At 37.7% G+C, this 20,807-nt stretch overlaps 1 protein-coding gene across 1 annotated transcript in view; it reads left to right on the top strand.

Moving 5' to 3' along the window:
- UBE3D (ubiquitin protein ligase E3D) overlaps positions 1-20,807 on the top strand; it is a 101,924-nt gene that overhangs the window by 23,536 nt on the left and 57,581 nt on the right. Inside the window, exons 5-8 of the mRNA XM_007445892.1 lie at positions 5,791-5,860; positions 14,269-14,338; positions 15,794-15,902; positions 19,186-19,336. Coding sequence (XP_007445954.1) covers positions 5,791-5,860; positions 14,269-14,338; positions 15,794-15,902; positions 19,186-19,336 — 400 coding nt within the window. The remainder of the gene's footprint in view (positions 1-5,790; positions 5,861-14,268; positions 14,339-15,793; positions 15,903-19,185; positions 19,337-20,807) is intronic.

Genomic DNA, 20,807 nt, shown 5'->3' with positions numbered 1-20,807 from the left:
GGGGTGGGGGGTGGGGGGGGAGGGTGGCGGGAGGAAGAAGGGGAAGAGGACTTCTTCCCGCGTAGACTTGGGAGTGTTACCGTTTTACAAACCAAAATGCCCTCCTTCCTTGCTTTTAGGACAATATTCCATAATCCATGTACATTTTATCCCCACAGTCTGATTTACATTAAATGGGTTCTTTGCCTTCAAGATACGTACTGTCCTGATAGGTCCAGGTATTTTCCTGTGTCTCCCATAGTCTAGACTTCTGCTGGTGTCATACAATCAGAGGCCATCAAGGCAAAAGGGGGACTGGAGGAGCCCAAGCGCGGAAATAAAGCTCGGGCTGCGGGCTCCTAGTTGATGCTTAACGAGTAAGGTCAGGCAGCTCCAGCACTCAGAGTTACTGGAGGGGGAAGGCCCTTTCCTCTCACTGCGGAGAACAGGTGGTTTACCTTGTTTTAAAAGAAAATCAGTGCCATTGACTTGGCCCTTGTGAGAAATCATTCCCTGGATGGCAAGTCAATACTGATGTGATTTAAAAAGTTAAGAAAATCATTGCCAGAGAACCTTCATTTTAACATCTGATTATTGGTAGGAACAAAAGCATTGTGTGTTAAATTTCATTTAGAACTCATTTAATTTTTGTAATGAGAACTGAGCCACTCTAGGCAACACGCAGCAGTCTGCAGCCCTTAGGTTGTCAGCTGGTTTATGGAACTATTTTCTAATTTGCGGGAGATTAAGGAGGTTTGTCAAATATTGAGGTTAAGTTGTTATCTGTTTAAATTATGTAAGTATCTCATCTTTCACCATAAACACAAATCCCTTTACCTTTAGGTTTATTTAAAATTATAGTACTTTACTGTCTCTAGCTGTCCTCCTCTCCCCCAACTCTTTCTCTGTATGTATCTTTACCTTTAGTAAAATCATAACCATTCATATTTCCTTTGATCTCCGCTGCTTTTCAGTGTGTATATGTGTGTGTGTATAAGATAATATATATTAGATAAAATGTATGTATATATTCTAATGTGTATATATAAATATGTATAAGAATACCCCCCCAAATTCTAGTGCTATAGCCTTCTATATTTTTAAAAGATAAATGGTAACCACATAATATAAATCTATGGTATAAGTATATTTAATATGGTTAAAGTAAAATTATATATATATATATATATATATATATATATATATATATATATTTTTTTTTTTTTTTGTGAGATATCTGGCCAGTGTTGAGAAAAGACATCTCTGCCCAGAGAATAAAGCCATGCATTCTTTAATCCTGGGCTTCCACCAGCTGAGCTCTCTTTCTGGGGATGGCATTCACCCTAGTTCTCCGATATGTAACTGGTATGGAAAACTTGATACGGCGCAGGCTCAGCGGCCATGGCTCACGGGCCCAGCCGCTCCGCGGCACGTGGGATCTTCCCGGACCGGGGCACGAACCCGTGTCCCCTGCATCGGCAAGCGGACTCTCAACCACTGCGCCACCAGGGAAGCCCTAAAATTATATTTTAATCTAAATTTCTATACTAGTACTTTATGTTTTATGTATTTTGACTTTCATTTTTATGATTAAGCTATAAATTTTTTAAATGTTTGGAAGATACGAGAAGACGAGTGGAAAAGATTAAATAAGAAAAACCATGAGTTTCCTTCTTTCAGATGAACTCTGCATTCTGTATGGAAGTAGATTCCTCACATTTATGTCTTTATCAGTTATATGATGCCATTTATAAGAATTCTTCTTAATTGTGGATGGCCATCCCACGTGTTAAAGGAAGACCCTTCATATTGAGACATTACAGTTTTTTAAGTATCAAGGAGACTGTGGGAAATTACCATCGTGACAAGCTGCAGTTAACAAGATTGTTTTCAAGGTAGCCTAGATGAAAGTTTCCCTTCAATTGCATATTGCTGTAGTTGAAAGAATATACCTGTGACCAAAATAGTAAGGTAAATTTGGAGGAACTCCTTAAACAGTACTCTCAAGGGTCTTGTGGGAACAAGGCTTCTCTGTGCTATTGAAAACCTGTTTCTCATATCACCCAGTCTAGCCATCTAGCAGGGTTTTGAAATGTCACATGGTGACACAGCATCCTAATGGTATCTCTTGGGAAACATTTTTTTGGCGAGACAATATCAAGGGTCCTTAGAAATGGAAGCAACACAAAGGAAAATAAAAACGAGGACAGGAGGCTGATTCACCTCTCTGAGCAGCAGTGCCATGTCGCAGATATATTGATTTAATTAGTCCACAACAATGTCTGTCTTTCACGTTTGCTCTGTAGAGTTCCTACACTGCTAGGCTGCTGCTTTGTGCAATTTGCTTTATTATTTCCTTTAAGCATAGGTCAAGAAAAATGCACTGCAAAGCAGAGTTTCTCTTTAACAGAATTAAAAGCATTGTAATATGTTAATTTAAAAGGTTATGGTGCATTCTGTGTGTATTCTGAGTGTTTGGTAGGAGTAATTTCTGCCTCTGCTTGTGAGAGATTATAAAAATCTATTTTAATTGTGGAAAAGGATTTTAAGAGATAACTCACCTCACCATGAGGAATGTATATTTAATTCTGCTTAAGGAGTATTTGACAATGAATTACTCCAAAGCATATCTCTTGAACTAAAATATTCATAAATGACAAAAAAACAGCATAAACAAAGTCCAGCACTTATTCCTTTCCCTGAATAACCCCGTATGGGTACAGTGTGTTATTTGTGCCTCTGTGAATGTGACAATATATATCTTTGCTTTTCAAAAGACATCTATTGAATATTTGTTATTTCACAATATTTTTCATTTCACCATAATAAAAATTTTGCGTGTTACAACAGGTTGATAAAGGTGGCACCTCAGTCTTTTATAAGATTCATATTATTATTCTAGACGAAAGTATAGCCACACTGATGCCTTCAATCTATATTTTAAAAGAACAAATGAAATTGAACATTCGTATTTTAGCTGGCAAGTATGACTAACAGTTTTACCTTTTTTTTCGTTATTTGTTTGTCTTGTTAAATCCATGAGGGTCTCTCTTTTTTTTTTTTCTTAGAATAACGTGTTGAACTTTGTAAACATTCCCAAACATAAAAAGTAGAATTATGAACTTCCATATACCAGTCATCTTGATTCATAAAGTATGCTTCATCTGCCCATTTTATTTTTAGTTTTTCGCTGAAGTGCTTTAAAGCAAATCCCAGACATTATATCATTTCACCCATATGGATTGTTCTTTTTCACATGAACACAGTGTCATTTTCACACCAGACAAAATGAACACTCGATGGTACAATACCAGGCCATATACACATTTTACAGATTTTATTAGAAGTATCTTCTGATGTCATTAAAATTTGTTTGAATCAAAATTCACACATTTGGTTGTTTGAGGTAATTTATTTTTTTATTGATCAGATTTTAAAATCCCGATTACCCATGTGTTGAAAAGGTAGAATTTTATTTTAAAAACCAACCAACAAAACCCACTTTTTCTGCTTCATTGAAAGACAAAGCAAAATGTGCTCTAAGAGCAATGATAAATGAAATACATAACAGCACCTGACAAAAAATTTTTTGCTTCGAATAGAAAAATCCCTTCTTCTTAAGCATTACTACTCCAATAACCTGTATTAGTTTTTAGTAAAGCCCTTAGTATTTGGTAAGATTTAATGAGGATGGTCTGATTAAACTTGTACGAAATAGGATCCTTTAAGAGGTGTCTTTAATACCAATTTGGAGCCATACAGATAGATCTTATTGTAAGAAAGCATGAAACTGCGAAAATGTGAAACTTTACAGTTGAGCATGCTTGGTTTCTAAGCTTTCATCTTCATGTAACCTTGCCTGGACCTAAACAAATTGGCACCTGCCTTGGTTTCTATGTCTGTTGCTTTTGACTTTTTTTTTTTGACCTCTAACTAAAGTAAGAATTGTATAATAATTTTCTTACATTAAGATCTGATAATGCACACACAGAGACACAGATGCACCTCAAGTAGATGTTTCTTAAAGAACTACTTACACTATGTTTGAAGCACGGTGATATTTTCTGTTCCATTCTATTTCATATTTCTTTAAAAATTCAGGGTGTCATCCACTGAATTGATTCTTTGAATTAGTTTGGAAAACACTTGGCATAGTGCTTAGGAAGCATAAGCTCTAGCATCAAAGGGACCTGGATTTAAATATCAGCTCTATTAGTTACTAGCAGCACATCCAGACAAAAAAAATCTATACCTTTGTGGGAAGGTATGGGTTTTCTGCCCATTTTTTGAATGACGTGTGCCAAAAGTGTATTTTATTTACGTACCATCTGCCTAGCAGTTACCCATGTGCCAGGGACAGTGTTTTACAGCACTCCGTTTTAGATCCTAATAAACAGCTCTATGAGTTAATACTACTGTCGATTTCATCTTACAGATGAAGAAACCAAAACAGGTTAATTAACTTGCCCATGGTCACACGTCTAGTAAGTAACAGAGCTGGGATATGAACTTAGGAAGTCTGGCCCCAGACTCCAGGCTCTTAACGACCATGATATTAATTATAATATCATCTCTTATAACAAACTATAAGTCAGTAAGATTTTTTTTATTGAGGTGTAATTGGCATTTTACTACTTTTAGGTATATAACATAGCAATTCAGTATTTGTATGTACTTCAAAATGATCATGACAATAAGTTTAGTTAACATCCATCACCATACTTAGTTACAGAACTTTTTTTTCTTGTGATGAGAACTTGTAAGATTTACTAAGGCAACTTTCAAGTATGCAATACAGTATGGTTAACTATAGTTGCCATACTGTACATTACATCCCCATGACTTATTTTATAATCAGTTTGTACCTTTCGACCACCTTCACTCATTTTTGCCCACCCCTGCCAACCTCTGTTCTGTGTGTCTAAAAGATTAGTCTTTTGTTTTCTTAATAATTAGGTGACTGCTAGCTGTTTTAATCTGTATCCCCAGTGATAAAGTTGGATTTTCAAAGTTTAACAGTGTTTCAGGAATTTGTTCCAGAATGCTATCTTTCCAGGTACAATGCATATCTTAAATGGAAAAATAGAATTATATGAATGGCTTACGTATTTTTAACTTCCGGTGGTGATTGTGAATTATAGATTACTTTTACATAAGTTGCACTGGACTAGGAGTCAAAATAATATAGGTTCGGGTTTCCCTGGTGGCGCAGTGGTTGAGAGTCCGCCTGCCGATGCAGGAGACGCAGGTTCGTGCCCCAGTCCGGGAGGATCCCACATGCCGCGGAGCGGCTGGGCCCGTGAGCCATGGCCGCTGAGCTTGCTCGTCCGGAGCCTGTGCTCCGCAATGGGAGAGGCCACAGCGGTGAGAGGCCCGCGTACCGCAAAAAATAAAAAATAAAAAATAAAAATATAGGTTCAAGTTCTAATTCTTCTGTTTTCTAGACACATGAGTTGGGTCAAGTCACCTACCCTCTCTACCTTTGTTGCCCACCATCTGCCTATTCTAAATGATGTTTGGAGGTGCTTTTTAGAAATCTAAGATGCTTCTTGTTCAAATTACTTGGCAACGTGTAGATTATCAGGAGCTGACTAGTTTGGAAAACTCATTCTGTTCATTTTGTCTTTAGACTTGAAAAAAGTGATCTCTGTGCATGTGAATTATGCATACAAGCTAAATGTATTCCCAGTATTTAGTAGACGGCAAAATAAAATGTAAAGTTCAATGTATACTCTAGAGACCATGTTAAAATTATATATTCCTTTTAAGAAAAGCTGAATGACATTTAAATGACATTTTTCTGTTCTACAGAAACGAAAGGCAAATACCAAAGTAATTTGTAAGCGTTGCAAGGTAATGTTAGGAGAGACTGTGTCATCAGGTAAGAATTTCATAATAAAAAAGCCAAAATGATTGCCTTCTTGTTAAAAAAAAAAAACAGTAGGAGGAGATTTTATAGGAAATATATAGGAAAGTTAGATGACTAATACATGTTGTAGAACTGATGCTTTTAAAAATAGAAGTCAACTAATATATCATCCAATATGCCAAGAAGTTTGTGTATTTTGACCTTTGTAAGTACATAGTACTGAGTTTTAAGCATTAAGAAGTTGGGTCATTTTCAGTATTTCATATCTTCTTTGTAGATATAAAGCAATAGTATAAAACTTGTACTTGGGTCTATCTTAAAGAAGATTGGAGCTTTTTTCTTAATACAGCTCCTCAGTCAGAAGAATTGATTGCCAGAGATAATGGAGGAGGTGCTTTTCCTGGCTGCTGTGTGCCTCAGGGCTGTGTTTTGAGGCTTGGAGGTTGGGGATGCAGAGAACCTGTTGAAACATTCTGAGTTTTATACTCTCTTCTTTGTTCTTTTTTCCAATAGTGTTAATTATATTTTACATAAAGCCTATGTTATACGACTTTGCAATATAATAATGAAATCCTGATCATTAAAATGCATCAATCTTTAAAGATACGGTTTAAAAATGTTTAGAGAGCTACAGCATGCTGTGTTAGCTTTGTGGGTGAAGAATAATTGTTTTTAATAGAATTAATTAGAAGATGTGAGTTAAGTGAAACTATTGTACTCAAGGGAAGGCAGATGGTGGCATTTTTTTGTTTGTTTTTTAAGATCATCAGAGTCTCATAACTTGCTCTGAGAGAACAGAAAAGGAAGAATGAGTAGTAGTAAAGGATGCCACCCTCAATGTCATTTTTGGAGAATGAAAACAAGTCCCTTAAGCAATGACTTAGAAAATCTTAAGGCTTCCAGTTTAAATAAGGTGAATTGATTTTTTTCATGCTTTTCTCTCCTCCCTGAAGCCCAGTTAAAATGTCAGTTAAGGAATAAAAAAAAAGGACATCCACAGAGACAAAGAGAAGTGGGGAGGAGGCAACAGTGATGTGAACTAGAGGTGTAAGCAAACTTCTTTTGGAAGCTATAGAGCTGAGATGGGTATGGCAGTATGGAGGAAGCTGCAACCTTGTTGTCTGCAGAAGATCATTTAGATAAGGAGTGAGCCAGTTCTCACTGTATCCCCAGAACTGGCAAGAGTTTAGAGGTAGCAGGTAAGAGGGACAAGGGACTGAAAGCAGGATGATTAATGCAAAGTTCTGTGTGGAGCCATAAGATTCCTAAGACTCTCTGCTTGCAACTTGCTTATGCTCTCAAGGTAGGAGATTGGAGCAGCCTTTCTTGGAATAAGGGAATGGAAGTGTACTAACCAGAGAAAAGATCTGCAGACACTGATTCTCAGGGGTCATGTAACAACAAAAAAATGAGCTTATATTCAGCCATCCTCTCAACAAGCCTTATATCTACACACAAGAGCTCCCTCTCAGCATTTTACTACCTTACACTTAAATCTGAATAGATTGCTGAGAATCAGTAAATATTAAAAAGAGTCCAAAGCAAATAAATAATCAACTCAACAGAGTAGATGCATTGAGAAGAAACAAATTATGTATAAAACAGAAGAAAATCTTTTAAAAAACCATAATAAATGTCCTTGGAGAAATGAAATAATATTATCTCTATAATTCGGAGAATGTCAAATTAAAGATGTAATAGCTTGAAAAAACTAACCAAAGGACTGGAAAATGAAATTAAGGAACTATATCAGAAATCAGGGCCAAAAGACAGAGGTTGAAAATTGGAAAGGAAATTTCAAGAAAAAGATCATGTAAGTTTCCTGAGGATAGGAATATTGTCTATCTCATTTATCATGATAATCACAGCACTTAGATCAATATCTGGCACATAGTGGGTACCCAGTAAATATGTGTTGAATGGGTGAATGAATTGAGCCTTTTAGGGCATCCAACATCTAGCTAGGAGAAATTCTAGAAAGAGAGAATAGAGACAACAGGGTGGGGGAAATTATCAAAGAACAGAAATACCAAAAACACATTAAAAAGGTATTTCCCAGAGGTAGGGCTTAAGTTTCTCAACTGAAAGAGCCCACTAAGTGTCTCATATAATTAATGGAGGGGTGACAGGGAAGCTACTTAAAGCCACGTAATTGAGTGATTTCCAAACGCCAAGGGTGAAGTTTCTAGAGAGAAAAAAGCAGGTAATGTACAAAGGATTAGGAATTACAATGGTGCTGAACTTCTTAATAGCTAGAAAACAATGAAGAATGCCCTCATAATTTAGAAGGAAAAAGATGTTCAACCCAGAATAATTCAATAGACAGTCAAACTGTCAGTCAAGTATGAAGATTATAAATACATATTTGGAAATAAAGGGTCTCAAAACATGGACCTCAAAGTTACATTTTCCTTAGGAATCTACCATAGGGTATGCATCACCAAAACTAGGAACTTAACCTCAAAAGAGAAAGTGTGGGATTTGGGGAACAGATTGTCCAACACAGGAGAATGAGGTAAGGAAGTCCCAGGGTGAGGGATGTACAGCAGGCATTACAGCCTGGATTGAAGCAAGGGGAGAGAAACTGTAATAAAGACTTTTTCAATTATACACTGAAACTGGTAAATTTGTTGAATTGTTTGACTACATGTAACAAATAATCTTGAGACAAGCCATTTCATCATATGGGAAGAATTAACTAAAGGTGTTTGGAAAAACTAAACATATGAAAAACAAAGCAGTTATGTGCTGCAGGAAAACAGAAGATTGAACAAAAAAGGAAGCACTTCCATGGTATCATTATGGTCACAATAATGTGAACACTGATTATCAATTTAACCAAAAATCTTTATGATGTAATATATAAGTATATTAGGAGGTCATTGTATGTGAATATGTGTGTGGGGTGATGTAAGAGAGCTATATCCACATCTACTCTAAAAGTAAATTAATAGGACTCTAATTCCAAAAATGGTGGCATAAAGAGAATGGATAGTTCTACTCTGTATGAAACAAGTACTGAACTGTACAAATTCAGAAGAACAGCTACTAGAAAATAACCAAAATGAAGCAATGATTTGAGAGGTGTAGTTATCAAAAACTGCTACTGCCTTGGGTTAGAATGGCAAATTTGTGACCTTTTTTTGCTTGGGACCATTGACATACTTCACACGCCCCCCCAGACTTGGGCAGGAAAAAAACCCACAGCTTTATTACCTGTAGGGTAGGCAAAGGAGAAAGTAGAAATTTAAGAGGGATATTTTGGAAGCAAGAGGGCCGTGGAGGGGCTGAGCTGATAACTTCTTAACCCCGCTCTGGCTGATTGCAAAACTATACATGCATACAGTAGATGCCAGGGAGTCCAATAAGAATTGAAAGCTTGGGGAGACCAGAAAATTTGCTGTGCCTTTGATTGCATTCCTCAATTCACCCACAACTTGGGCAGCAGAAGATGGAAGCCTTAATGGCTTAAGGCATTTGAGCAGAACCTCGCCCCGAATCTGCAGACAACCAAACTGTGCAGAGATAGTGAATCCTCTCTAGGGAGTCAGGCTAAACAAAATAGAACTGAGCAGAGACATTAGTGACTACACACTGTGGGAAGACATATTTCCCAGTTTAAGTCCAAGCTTGGTAATTGACCTATAAACCAATTACCCTTAGAAGGACAAAGCAAGGGACTTCCCTGGTGGCCCAGTGGTTAAGAATCTGCCTGCCAGTGAAGGGGACACGGGTTCAGACACAGGTTCGAGCCCTAGTCCATGACGATCCCACATGCCACGGAGCACCTAAGCCCATGCACCGTAACTACTGAGCCTGCGCTCTAGAGCCCACGAGCCACAGCTACTGAGCCCGCATGTCACAGCTATTGAAGCCCACGCACCCTAGAGCCTGCGCTCTGCAACAAGAGAAGCCACTGCAATGAAAAGCCCGTGCGCCGCAATGAACAGTAGCCCCCACTTGACACAGCTAGAGAAAGCCCGTGCGCAGCAATGAAGACCTAACAGCCAAAAATAAATAAATAAAAATAAATTTAAAAAAAAAGGACAAAACAAAATCCAGAATTGGTACAATGTATCATACAATGTCCTACTTTCTTACAGAAATTATTAGCCATGCAGAGAAAGAGAAAGGAGTGACTCATACTCAAGGAAAAAGCACAACTCAATAAATAGGTGCTAAGTAAGCACAAATATTAAATTAGGAGACAAAGATGTTGAAGTAGCTAATTATAAATGGCAAAGAATTTAAAAAAGCAAAAAACCTCTTGAGTGAACTAATGGCAAATCTCAACAAATTGGAAACTTCAGAGAAAGAACCAGTTGGTAATTACAGAGCTGAGAAGTACAGTAAGGAAAGAAAAATTCACTAGAATATATCATCAGTTTTTTTGTTTTGTTTTGTTTTGTTTTTGCGGTATGCGGGCCTATCACTGTTGCGGCCTCTGCCGTTGCGGAGCACAGGCTCCAGACGCGCAGGCTCAGCGGCCATGGCTCACGGGCCCAGCCGCTCCGCGGCACGTGGGATCCTCCCGGACCGGGGCACGAACCCGTGTCCCCTGCATCGGCAGGCGGACTCTCAACCACTGCACTACCAGGGAAGCCCTAAAACCTCATATTTGAGGTGACAGAAGAAAAAAAAATGTTGAACTTGAAGATAGATGAATAGAAATTAACCAATCCAAAGAACAGAGGAAAAAAAATCTCAAAATGAAGAGAATGTCAGAGATTTGTGGAAAAATATTAACTGTTTCAATAAATGTGTAAGTGAAGCTTTAGAAGGTGAGGAGAAAAAGAAAGGGTCAGGGAAAAAATGTAGAAAAAAAAATGGCTGAAATCTTGTCAAATTTGGTGAAACATTTTAACTTTGGGGTCCAAGAACTGCAGTGAATCTCAAGTAGGATAAACACAAAGAGCATTTCACCCAGGCACGTTGTGGTCAAAATGATAAAAGCCAGAGGTAAAGAGAGAATCTTGAAAGTAGCAAGAGAAAACAAAGCATCACATATAGGGATTTCATTAAGCATTAAGGCCAACTTCTTATAGAAGTAATGCCAGCCAAAATACACTAAAATGAGATGTTCAGAATGCTGGGGGAGGGGCTTCCCTGGTAGCGCAGTGGTTAAGAATCTGCCTGCCAATGCAGGGAACACGAGTTCGAGCCCTGGTCCAGGAAGATCCCACATGCCGCGGAGCAACGAAGCCCATGTGCCACAACTACTGAGCTTGCGCTCTAGAGCCCGTGAGCCACAACTACTGAGCCTGCATGCCACAACTACTGAAGCCCGCCTGCCTGGAGACCGTGCTCCACAACAAAAGAAGCCACGACAATGAGATGCCCAACCACCGCAACAAAGAGAAGCCCCCGCTTGCTGCAACTAGAGAAAGCCCATGCGCAGCAACAAAGACCCCACACAGCCAAAAATAAATAAATAAAATAATTAACTTTATTTAAAAAAATGCTGGGGGGAAAAACAAACAAAAACACCTTTCATCTAATCTATATCCAGCAAAGCTCTGCTTCAAAAATGAAGGCAAAATAAAGACATTTTTCTATAAACAGATGGAAATTAATGCATTACTAGCAGACCATGCTAAGGAAAGTTCTTCAGGCTGACAATGCTAAGGAAAGATATGGTAATTGGAATCCATAGGAAGGAATGAAGAGCAAGATAAATGGAAAATATGTGGGTTAATTAGCACAAAAGCAAACTCAAAAGAGGTTAGCATAAAATTGAAAAACACATTTTCCCTGCCGTTTTCCAGTTCTTTAAAAGTAGAACTTTTGATTGCTTTGAGAAGTAAGAACAGAAGTCAAAGACTACACAAAGTAAGAACCTAGTAGGTGACTGTACAAAAATATGAGACCCTGAATGGCCGTAACATTCACCTTCACACAGTAAAAGTGAATCAGAAGTGAAACAAGCCTGTGGAATTACAGACAGGTATCAGTTCTTTGGGACATTAGGAATTTCAAATCTTTAACTTAGTCTGCATTGGACTAGACATAATGCCATGGGCCTGGGAAAATGAAATGCAAATCACCTCTGGAGGAAAATACTTTCATTATAAAACTCATATATTATTCCCACAAATAATTTGTCAAGTACAGTGTTTACCATACAACCAAACATAAATAAGCACACAAGTAAACAACATCCATCCACAAGAACGAACAAAAATAGCAAACAATAGAAACAGACTTATGTTATTGGAATTATCAGATGTAAACTGTAAAACAACCATGCCTACTATTTTTAACAATACAAAAGACAGGTTTGAAGATATCAAAAGGAAAAGGAAACTATAACACTAAGCATATTTGGAAAAGAATTTCTAAAAAATTCTAAAAATTTTCTGAAAAATATAATTGAAATTTAAAACTCAGTGGGTAGTTTAACAGCAGGTTAGGAACAACATGGAGAACGAGTTAATGAACAGCAGATAGATGAGAAGAAAAATCTGTAATCCAGCACAGAGACACAAGAAGGTAAAAATAGAAGAGAGGGTAAGAGACATAAAACACAGAGGAGATCTAATGTATGTTTAATCAGACTTCTAGAAGGAAAAGAGAAATAGAATAGAGCATAGGCAATATTTGAAGAGATAATTGCTGAGGATTTTGCAAAAATGATGAAGAGCAACAGTTTGTAGTTTGAAGTCCAATGAATTCTACTTAGATGAGGCCCAAGTAAGAAAAATAAAAAGAAGTCTATAGCTAGACAAATCAGTGATATGGCAGAAAAATTTTAAAAGGAAAAGAAAATCTTAAATGTAACCAAGGAAAAATGACATCACCTTCAAAGGAATAGCAGAAATGGAGGTTTGAAGACAGTAGAATGATAGTGTGCACAAAGGTTAAAGACTGCTAACCTAGGATTTTATATCAGGAGAAAATGTCCTGATACGAAAGAATCAAGACAAAGATAAATATATTCTCTGGCAAACAAAAGCTAGGGTAATTCAATTCTAATGGTTTGGTTTCTTATGAAAAGAAATTTTACCTGTATATTAAGTAAAAGAAAACGATCCCGGATAGAAAGTCTAAGTTCAAGAAGGATTGGTAAAGAAAGTGGTAAATATGTGGGTGACACTAAATGAATGTTAACTGTGTAAATCAATAATACCTTGTGGGATTAAAATTGTGGAATTAAATTATAGTTTAACAACAGCTGGGACAAAAGGAATCACTTTATAATGTTAAAAGGTTCAATTCTGCATCTAATAACATGACTTCAAAATAGTAAAGTGAAAAATTGGACTTCAAGGGGAAATGTATAAATTCATCATCATGACTCGAGATATATAATAATCTGTTAAACTTTTAAATTTGTTTTTTTGCCTTTTTCTGTGTGTTATACTGAGCAGTTGTAAACATTTATAGAAAATCTACAAGAAACAACTTGCCATCTTATTAAAAAACTGTTAGCACACCATTTTTAATGACTGTATATAATTCTCTTGCCTAAATATATAGTTGTTTATTTAATCCAACCATCCTCAATTTTTAGAAATTTCAGTATTTTTCTACTAATATTATAAGCCCCTTAATAGATAAATGTTACAGCTATCTGTGAGTATTTCTTTAAGATAAATTTTTAGGCATTTAATTATGGTGTCAAAATATATAAACATTTTTAAGGCCTTCACCAAATGGCTTTCCAGAAATTTATTATTTGCACTCCTGACAGCAGAATGTAAGTGTATCCAATTCTCCATATCTTCATTGCTGCTGCACTTTATCATTCAGAAATATTTTATTTATTTGATGCTGAAAAATATTTTAATTTCCATTTCATTACTAGTGAGTGAACGTTTTTCATGGATTTTTTTAAAAATCCAAAATGGTCATGTTTATATTCAGTTCTATTAAATATTTAGTTTACTGTTTAAATTTTTCTGTAAATGAAGGGCTCAGATAACCAGATTTGGTAACAACTGTACATTAATCGACTCAGTGAGATTCTGGGTAAATTATCAACGTGAGGTTCACAGCTTCTGTTCATGGGCTTTAGAATACTGTGATTAAAAAGCCTTTCTCAGTGACTCCTAGTTTTGTGGCTACTCTGTAGAAATGAGGAAGCCAAATGACCAATTTTTAGGTGAGTGGGCTTTGGCTGTGATGTGACTAGTTATTATGACCTTGCATACGTGTGAGCAGTCTTGCTGCATCAGGCTCACCTGGCCACGTGCTCTTCTAAAACAACACCGAGTTATCTGAAGTCTCAGACTGTCTCCTTGTAGCCATCATTGCTTTGTCTTCTGTCACTAAGTGATTTTTGGAAAAGTTTTACTAAATAGTAATTGCACCAGTATAACGAATATTCGGTTTGGAATGTCTTAATTTGAAACCAGCATGTCCACAGTAGAAATATTAATGTATTGGGGAGATCTTTTAATATTCTTATTTTTTGTTTCTAGAAACCACTAAGTTTTATATGACAGAGATAATTATTCAGCCATCTGAAAGAAATTTTCCCATCATACCAAGGTACAAATAGCTAATTAAGTGTGTTCTGTAATTTCACATGTAATGAAAGATAGGTATTTGGGAATTATTAATTATAATTATTTATTATAATTATTTATTGTAAGTGATTATTTGGGAATTCATTTTTATTTATACCCCTCTTTGTTTGGAAAGGAAAAATAAGTCTTTGGAAAGGTTTTTAGGTAGTGGAACCAAACCACAGATATGAAAGATTTGAGGATTTATTTATGGTTTGCTTGCATAATGGCATAGACAAATGTGCTCTTACAAATCTTCTAGTTCTGAAAGTTTTTTGTGTTTCTTTTTTTTTTTTTTTTTTTTCTCTGCGGTACTCAGACCTCTCACTGTTGTGGCCTCTCCCGTTGCGGAGCACAGGCTCCGGACGCGCAGGCTCAGTGGCCATGGCTCACGGGCCTAGCCGCTCCGCGGCATGTGGGATCTTCCCGGACCGGGGCACGAACCCATGTCCCCTGCATCAGCAGGCGGACTGTCAACCACTGTGCCACCAGGGAAGCCCTGTGTTTCTTTTTATGTGCTAGATACCCAAGGTTTTATGATATAATCAATAGGTTTTTGAGTAATTATTTCTGGTTTTAATTTAACTTACTTGAAACATGGGTTAGTTTTCAAATGACTTGTGTGTTTTGAAAAAGGATGTTACTTAGCCACTCAGTCCATTAGTGTTTCTTTTCTTAGAATCTTTTTAGTCTTGCAAATGAAAGTTAACTGTAGTATGTCTTTATTTCAGCTAATTTATTGATGTCTAAAAATTATGGCTCTCTGAATATAACCTTGAACTTTATCCTCCTATAAATACTTTGATTCTGTACCTCAGATCTGACACTCTGAGGGAATACAAATGGAAAACATTGGAGATAATACATGTTACTTAGCCACTCAGTCCATTAGTGTTTCTTTTCTTAGAATCTTTTTAGTCTTGCAAATGAAAGTTAACTGTAGTATGTCTTTATTTCAGCTAATTTATTGATGTCTAAAAATTATGGCTCTCTGAATATAACCTTGAACTTTATCCTCCTATAAATACTTTGATTCTGTACCTCAGATCTGACACTCTGAGGGAATACAAATGGAAAACATTGGAGATGTCTAATGTTTGGGAGGAAATTTCTTACCTTCTTTTTTAACTTAGTTATTCACTGTTGAATGTGCCGCCGCACAAATGGATTATTGACTTGTCAAACAGTATTTTTTTATTCAGTGGGGGGAATAGTTAGGTTTGGGGTGGAAAATGTATTAAGGATCAAAGAATGGGTTATAGAAAGACTGGTGCAAGCACAAATACATTACAGTAGATTAAAATTAGCACAGGTTGTGAGGGGATGGGCAGCATATAGAAAAGTCCAGCATGCACCCACCTCTGCCTTATAGGTGCCCTGTGGGTATTTAGACTTATTACGAGAGGCACATTGTGAAAACTGGTTTGTGTTCAAACAGGTCTCAGTTTGTACAGAGCGTTTTTGCCCAGTGCCTGGTGGAACTCTCCTCTGCTAGAAGCACTTTTAGATTCACTCTTCAAGGACACGACGGCAAAGCATACATCTTGGTAAGAAATGATTTCATCCAGCTTTTTGTAGCCTAGTAATCCAGGGTCTCAGAAATTCTTTGGTTTTTGTCATTCTTTTTTCTTAAATCTCGGGTCTGGAAAATAAATGATGAAAAATTGAGTTTTTAATCTCAGTTTAATTCACAGATCAAATCCCCTTAATTGAACAAGTGATTTAAGTGCCTCTGCGTGCTAGGTACTAGGGATTTAGAGAGAACCACAACCTGATTCCTCAGTAGGAGCTCATGCCACAAGGTGAAGTTTTTCTACTCTTAGTTTTTAATGGCTTTCTTGGTCAGTGTAACACGGTTCTGTCTTTCTCACTTTTTTCCCCATTTGATACTCTTATGGTTAAAATACGTTCTGTTGCTCCTGTTTTTGTTTTTAGTGTTTTGTGTGTGTGTGGTAAGAACACCTAACGTGATCTACCCTCTTTACAGATTTTTCAGTGCACAATACAGCATTGTTAGTTATAGGCGCAGTGTTGTAGAACCGGTCTCTAGAACTTACTCACCTTGCCCAACTAAAACTATACCCTTTGATTAACAACTCCCCATTCTTCCCTCCCTCCAGCGCCTGGCAACCAGCATTCTACTTTGTGCTTCTATGAGTTAGACTATTTTAGATTCCTCGTGTAAGTGGAATCATGTATTATTATCCTGCTGTGTCTGACTTGTCTTATGTATCATAATGTCCTTGAGGTTGACCTATACTGTTGCATATTACAAGATTTCTTTCTTTTTAGAGGCTAAATAATATTCCATAGGGTGTATGTACCGCATTTTCTTCATCCATTCATCACTGTGGACAGTTAGATTGTTTCTGCATCTTGGCTATTGTAAACAGTGCTGCAGCGAACATGGGAGTGCAGACAACTCTTTGAGATCCTGATTTCAGCACTTGGGTGTTTGAAAAGTAGTAGCAAGTTTTGGAGAAAAGGCTCCGCAGTTAGCAGAATCATCCCCTACACGTAGCACAAGCATTTAATATTAAACTGCTCTTGTCAAAAATAACGTTCTGCAGAAAACAGGTGGGGACATAATGTGAAAACCCAACATCGAGGGCCCCCGTCTCTTCTCTGCCTCCACGCCTGCTTTATTCAACGAGTAAACATATGTTGAATACTTCTTATTTGAAAGACACTGTCCTGGGTGCTCAAGATACAACCAAAAATGCCTTTGAGGACCTCGCCAGCTAATAAGGGAGCATGGTAGCTAAAAGGAGAGAGGGATTGAGGTGATTATCAGGTGTTGCTTTGTGGCTGTCCATCCATCACAGGGACCCCGTGCTTCTCTAATTCCAGATAATTTCTATTCAAAGCTAAAATATTTTCTAACTCAGGTTGATACTAAGTATACCTCATAGTCCTAGTCTGAAATCAGTCTTTTTTTTTTTTTTCACCTTTTTTTCGGCCATACCACGCACCTTGCGGGGTCTTTGTTCCCTGACCAGGGATCAAACCCGTGCCCTCTGCACGTGGAAGTGCGGAGTCCTAGCCACTGGGCCACCAGGGAATTCCCTTAATTTCCTTTTATTGCAAAGTTTTCACGTTGAAAATCAGGAGTAGGAACTTTTGAAACTTACTACTAATGTATATTTAAATTAAAAAAAAATTTTTTTTTTTATAAAAGTAATACAGTCTCGAAACACATTCTGACAACGTGAAGAACACAAAAGAAGTGGTGGTTCCCCTGTCCCGTCCCCTCTTCCGCCCCGCTGTGTCATACCATCCGGAGGTAATCATTAACAGTCTGACATGCCTACTTCATCATTCTTTTTCCCTGTTTACTGTTTTATGTACATACGCCCACAGGTATTTTTAAAAATAACATAATGATGTGATTAGCATTGTTCTTCAACATGCATTCTTCACACAACCAGGTATCATGAGGCTTGTTTCTTGTTAGTATAAATATGGATTGGACTCTTGCTAATGAGTAGAATTCCACTGTATGGCCAGTAAAGACAGTGCTGCAGGGAAAGTCCTCTTTGCACATGTATTTTAGTACTTCAGAAACAGATCTCTCTCATCTTATGCAGTATTGGAATTTGTGTATTTTGAACTCTGATAATTATCACCTCTAAAAAGTTGGACTAATTTATCCCTTGTGAACATCACTTTATCCCTTATAGACATTCTTTTTATTTTTTGCGGTACGTGGGCCTCTCAATGTCGTGGCCTCTCCCGTTGCGGAGCACAGGCTCTGGACGCACAGGCTCAGCGGCTGTGGCTCACGGGCCCAGCCGCTCGCGGCACGTGGGATCCTCCCGGGCCGGGGCACAAACCCGCGCCCCCTGAATCGGCAGGCAGACTCTCAACCACTGCGCCACCAAGGAAGCCCCCTTATAGACATTCTTGGTGCCCCTGCCACAGGTCCCCTCTCCTCGGCTGGTCCCCCCTTTTCCCATTGCTGAGAATGTTGCCTGCTCACGGCTCACGGTCGCCCTCTTTTCCAGAGACTTGTCCCGTCCTGACAGATGCTGCCTGGCCAGGGAGTTTCCTGTCCTCCGCCGTCCCCCACCCCTGCCCTACTCAGCCCACTGCCGATGACCCGACCCTGGGCTACAAAACCTGCCATCTCCTGTCTCAAGATGGGACAGACTCTGTAGGTGGAATTCAGGCTTCAGAGCTCCCTGTGAGATCCGGCTGAGTCCACATTGTTGGCTACCCTGCCTTATCTTCTTGCCCTCTCTCCCTTTCTCCGATGAGAGTATTTCCTCAGTGAACCACCTGTGTCCAAATCCCAAAACAGTCTTCCATGAGCAACGTGTGGGCATACCTGCTCCAAACCCCTCTTCTGAGCTGACTGTTATCAATCTTTTTGTATTTGCCAATCTGATAAGTGAAAAGTGGTGGCACAGAATTTTGCATTTCCTTATTATTAGTTATGTTAACATTTTTATGTATTTATCACTTTTTTTTTCTGTTTATATTCTGTTCAATTCTGTTCATATTCTTCGCCTGTATTTCTCTTGGTCTGTTTTTTTTTCCCCCTTATTGATTGCTAGGAGCTCTATATATTATGGATCATAACTTTGTATGTATTAAATATTTTCTCCTAATCAGTTGTCTTTTCTTTAAAAACTTTATGTTGTCAGTGGCTCTACCAAAGGTTATACTTTGAAAGTCTTACCCTACTTAAAAGTTATATATGTGATATTTTTTCTGGTGTTTTATAGTTTTGTCTTTTTTTTATGGTTTTTTGTTTTTTTGAGTGGTGGTATGAGGTATGAATAGGGTTGTGATATTCTTGTACTTGGACTTTTCTCTCCGTGTCTTTAGCTATGGCTTTTAAACTCAGACACTTTGGTGATTGAAGCTTTGGAAAGTTCCACAAGTACCAAAAAATTCCCTCTGTTGGAAGACTTATTGAAGGCCGATTCCAGTTCTGCCTGGAATGCTGTCAAGGTCCTCTACCAGCCATGCATCAAAAGCAGGAGACTTATTGAAGGCCGATTCCAGTTCTGCCTGGAATGCTGTCAAGGTCCTCTACTAGCCATGCATCAAAATCAGGAATGCAGAGTAAGTCATCCTTTTGTTTTCTCCCTCCACATTTGTTTTCATTTCTGTTGCCACATTGGTGTTAAGAAATTAAGAATTAAATGGGACTGTACCACTTCCCTACTTGATGCTCTGGCAATCATACTGCTACCCATTGTGCTTTAAAAATGGGTTGAATCATTGCATGTTGTTCATGCTAATGTGCAGAAAGCTTGCTTTTACTGAAAATAATTGGTCTTTTTTTTTTTTTTCGTAATCTCAGCTGTCTGTACATATGGCTACAGGACTAAATCAGGCTTCAACAGCTATGACTATTTACTGATAAACACTTTCCAGGCATTGGGATACAGTTGTGAACAAAACGTAGCCCCTGCCTCTTGGGGATGTCATCCTCAGAGGGAGAAAGAAGGCAGGCCATAAACAAAACAGACAAAACATCAAAAACTGATATGGCTCTTCCTGTAAGTCAGGTGCTCATCTGAGGGCTTCTCGCTCCTTTCAGCCCAACAACAACCCTGTGGGGTAGGTACACTTATCACCCCATTTTAAAGACAAGGACACTGAGACACAGGTGTGAAATGTAAAGCAAGTTAGTAGGGTGTAGGAGGTTGGCGTTTTGTACTGAAAAGTCAAAGAAGGTTCCTCAGATAAAATGATATTTAAGTGGAAAACTTGAAGGCAGTGAGGGAGTGAGCCATATCTGAGGAAGAGCATTCTTGGCAGAGGGAACAGAAAATGTTCTTATTTAAACAGATTGGAAGTTTATACTTGTCCTGTACTCTCTGATGGGTTTGATCAAATTTGTACTAAGAACAGAAAGATCCCAGTCTTCTTCTGGGAAGTAAATAAGAAATTTTAAAAAATTATTGCTTGTCTTTTCTTTTCTTTGAATTATGCAAGCAGTTCAAGTTATAAAATATTCAAACAGTAGAGACTTACATAAAGTAAACTGTGAAAGTTCTCCATCATGTCTCTCTCTAGAAGAAAAAAGTATGTTGTGAATTTTTCCACTTTTTTTCTATTTTGCATCTTAACATAATTTGCAGGATGCATGTGTATTTTTTTACACTTAAAAAAACAAAAAACAAAACAACAACACACTGTGTCTTGGAGATTCTTTCCATGTCAGTGCTTGACATTTTATGAAATGGATTAATTTAACCATTTTTCTGTTGATGGATATTTGGGTTATTACTTTTTTGCTGCTATAATTAGTATTCCACTGTATGTTGTATATTTGTTTTGCAATTATGTGTACTTTTTAATGAGGTATTTCTAAAAGTAGAATTACTAAGTCAAAGGGTGTAACATTTAAAATTTAATAGGTAATATCAAATTATTTTGCAAAAAGGCATTGCAAATTTATACTCCCACATAAAGTTTCTATAAATGCCCATTTCCCT

This window comes from Lipotes vexillifer, unplaced genomic scaffold, assembly GCF_000442215.2.
Source record: "Lipotes vexillifer unplaced genomic scaffold, Lipotes_vexillifer_v1.1 scaffold413, whole genome shotgun sequence".
Lineage (NCBI taxonomy): Eukaryota > Metazoa > Chordata > Mammalia > Artiodactyla > Lipotidae > Lipotes > Lipotes vexillifer.
This window is presented reverse-complemented; position numbering and strand designations above follow the sequence as displayed.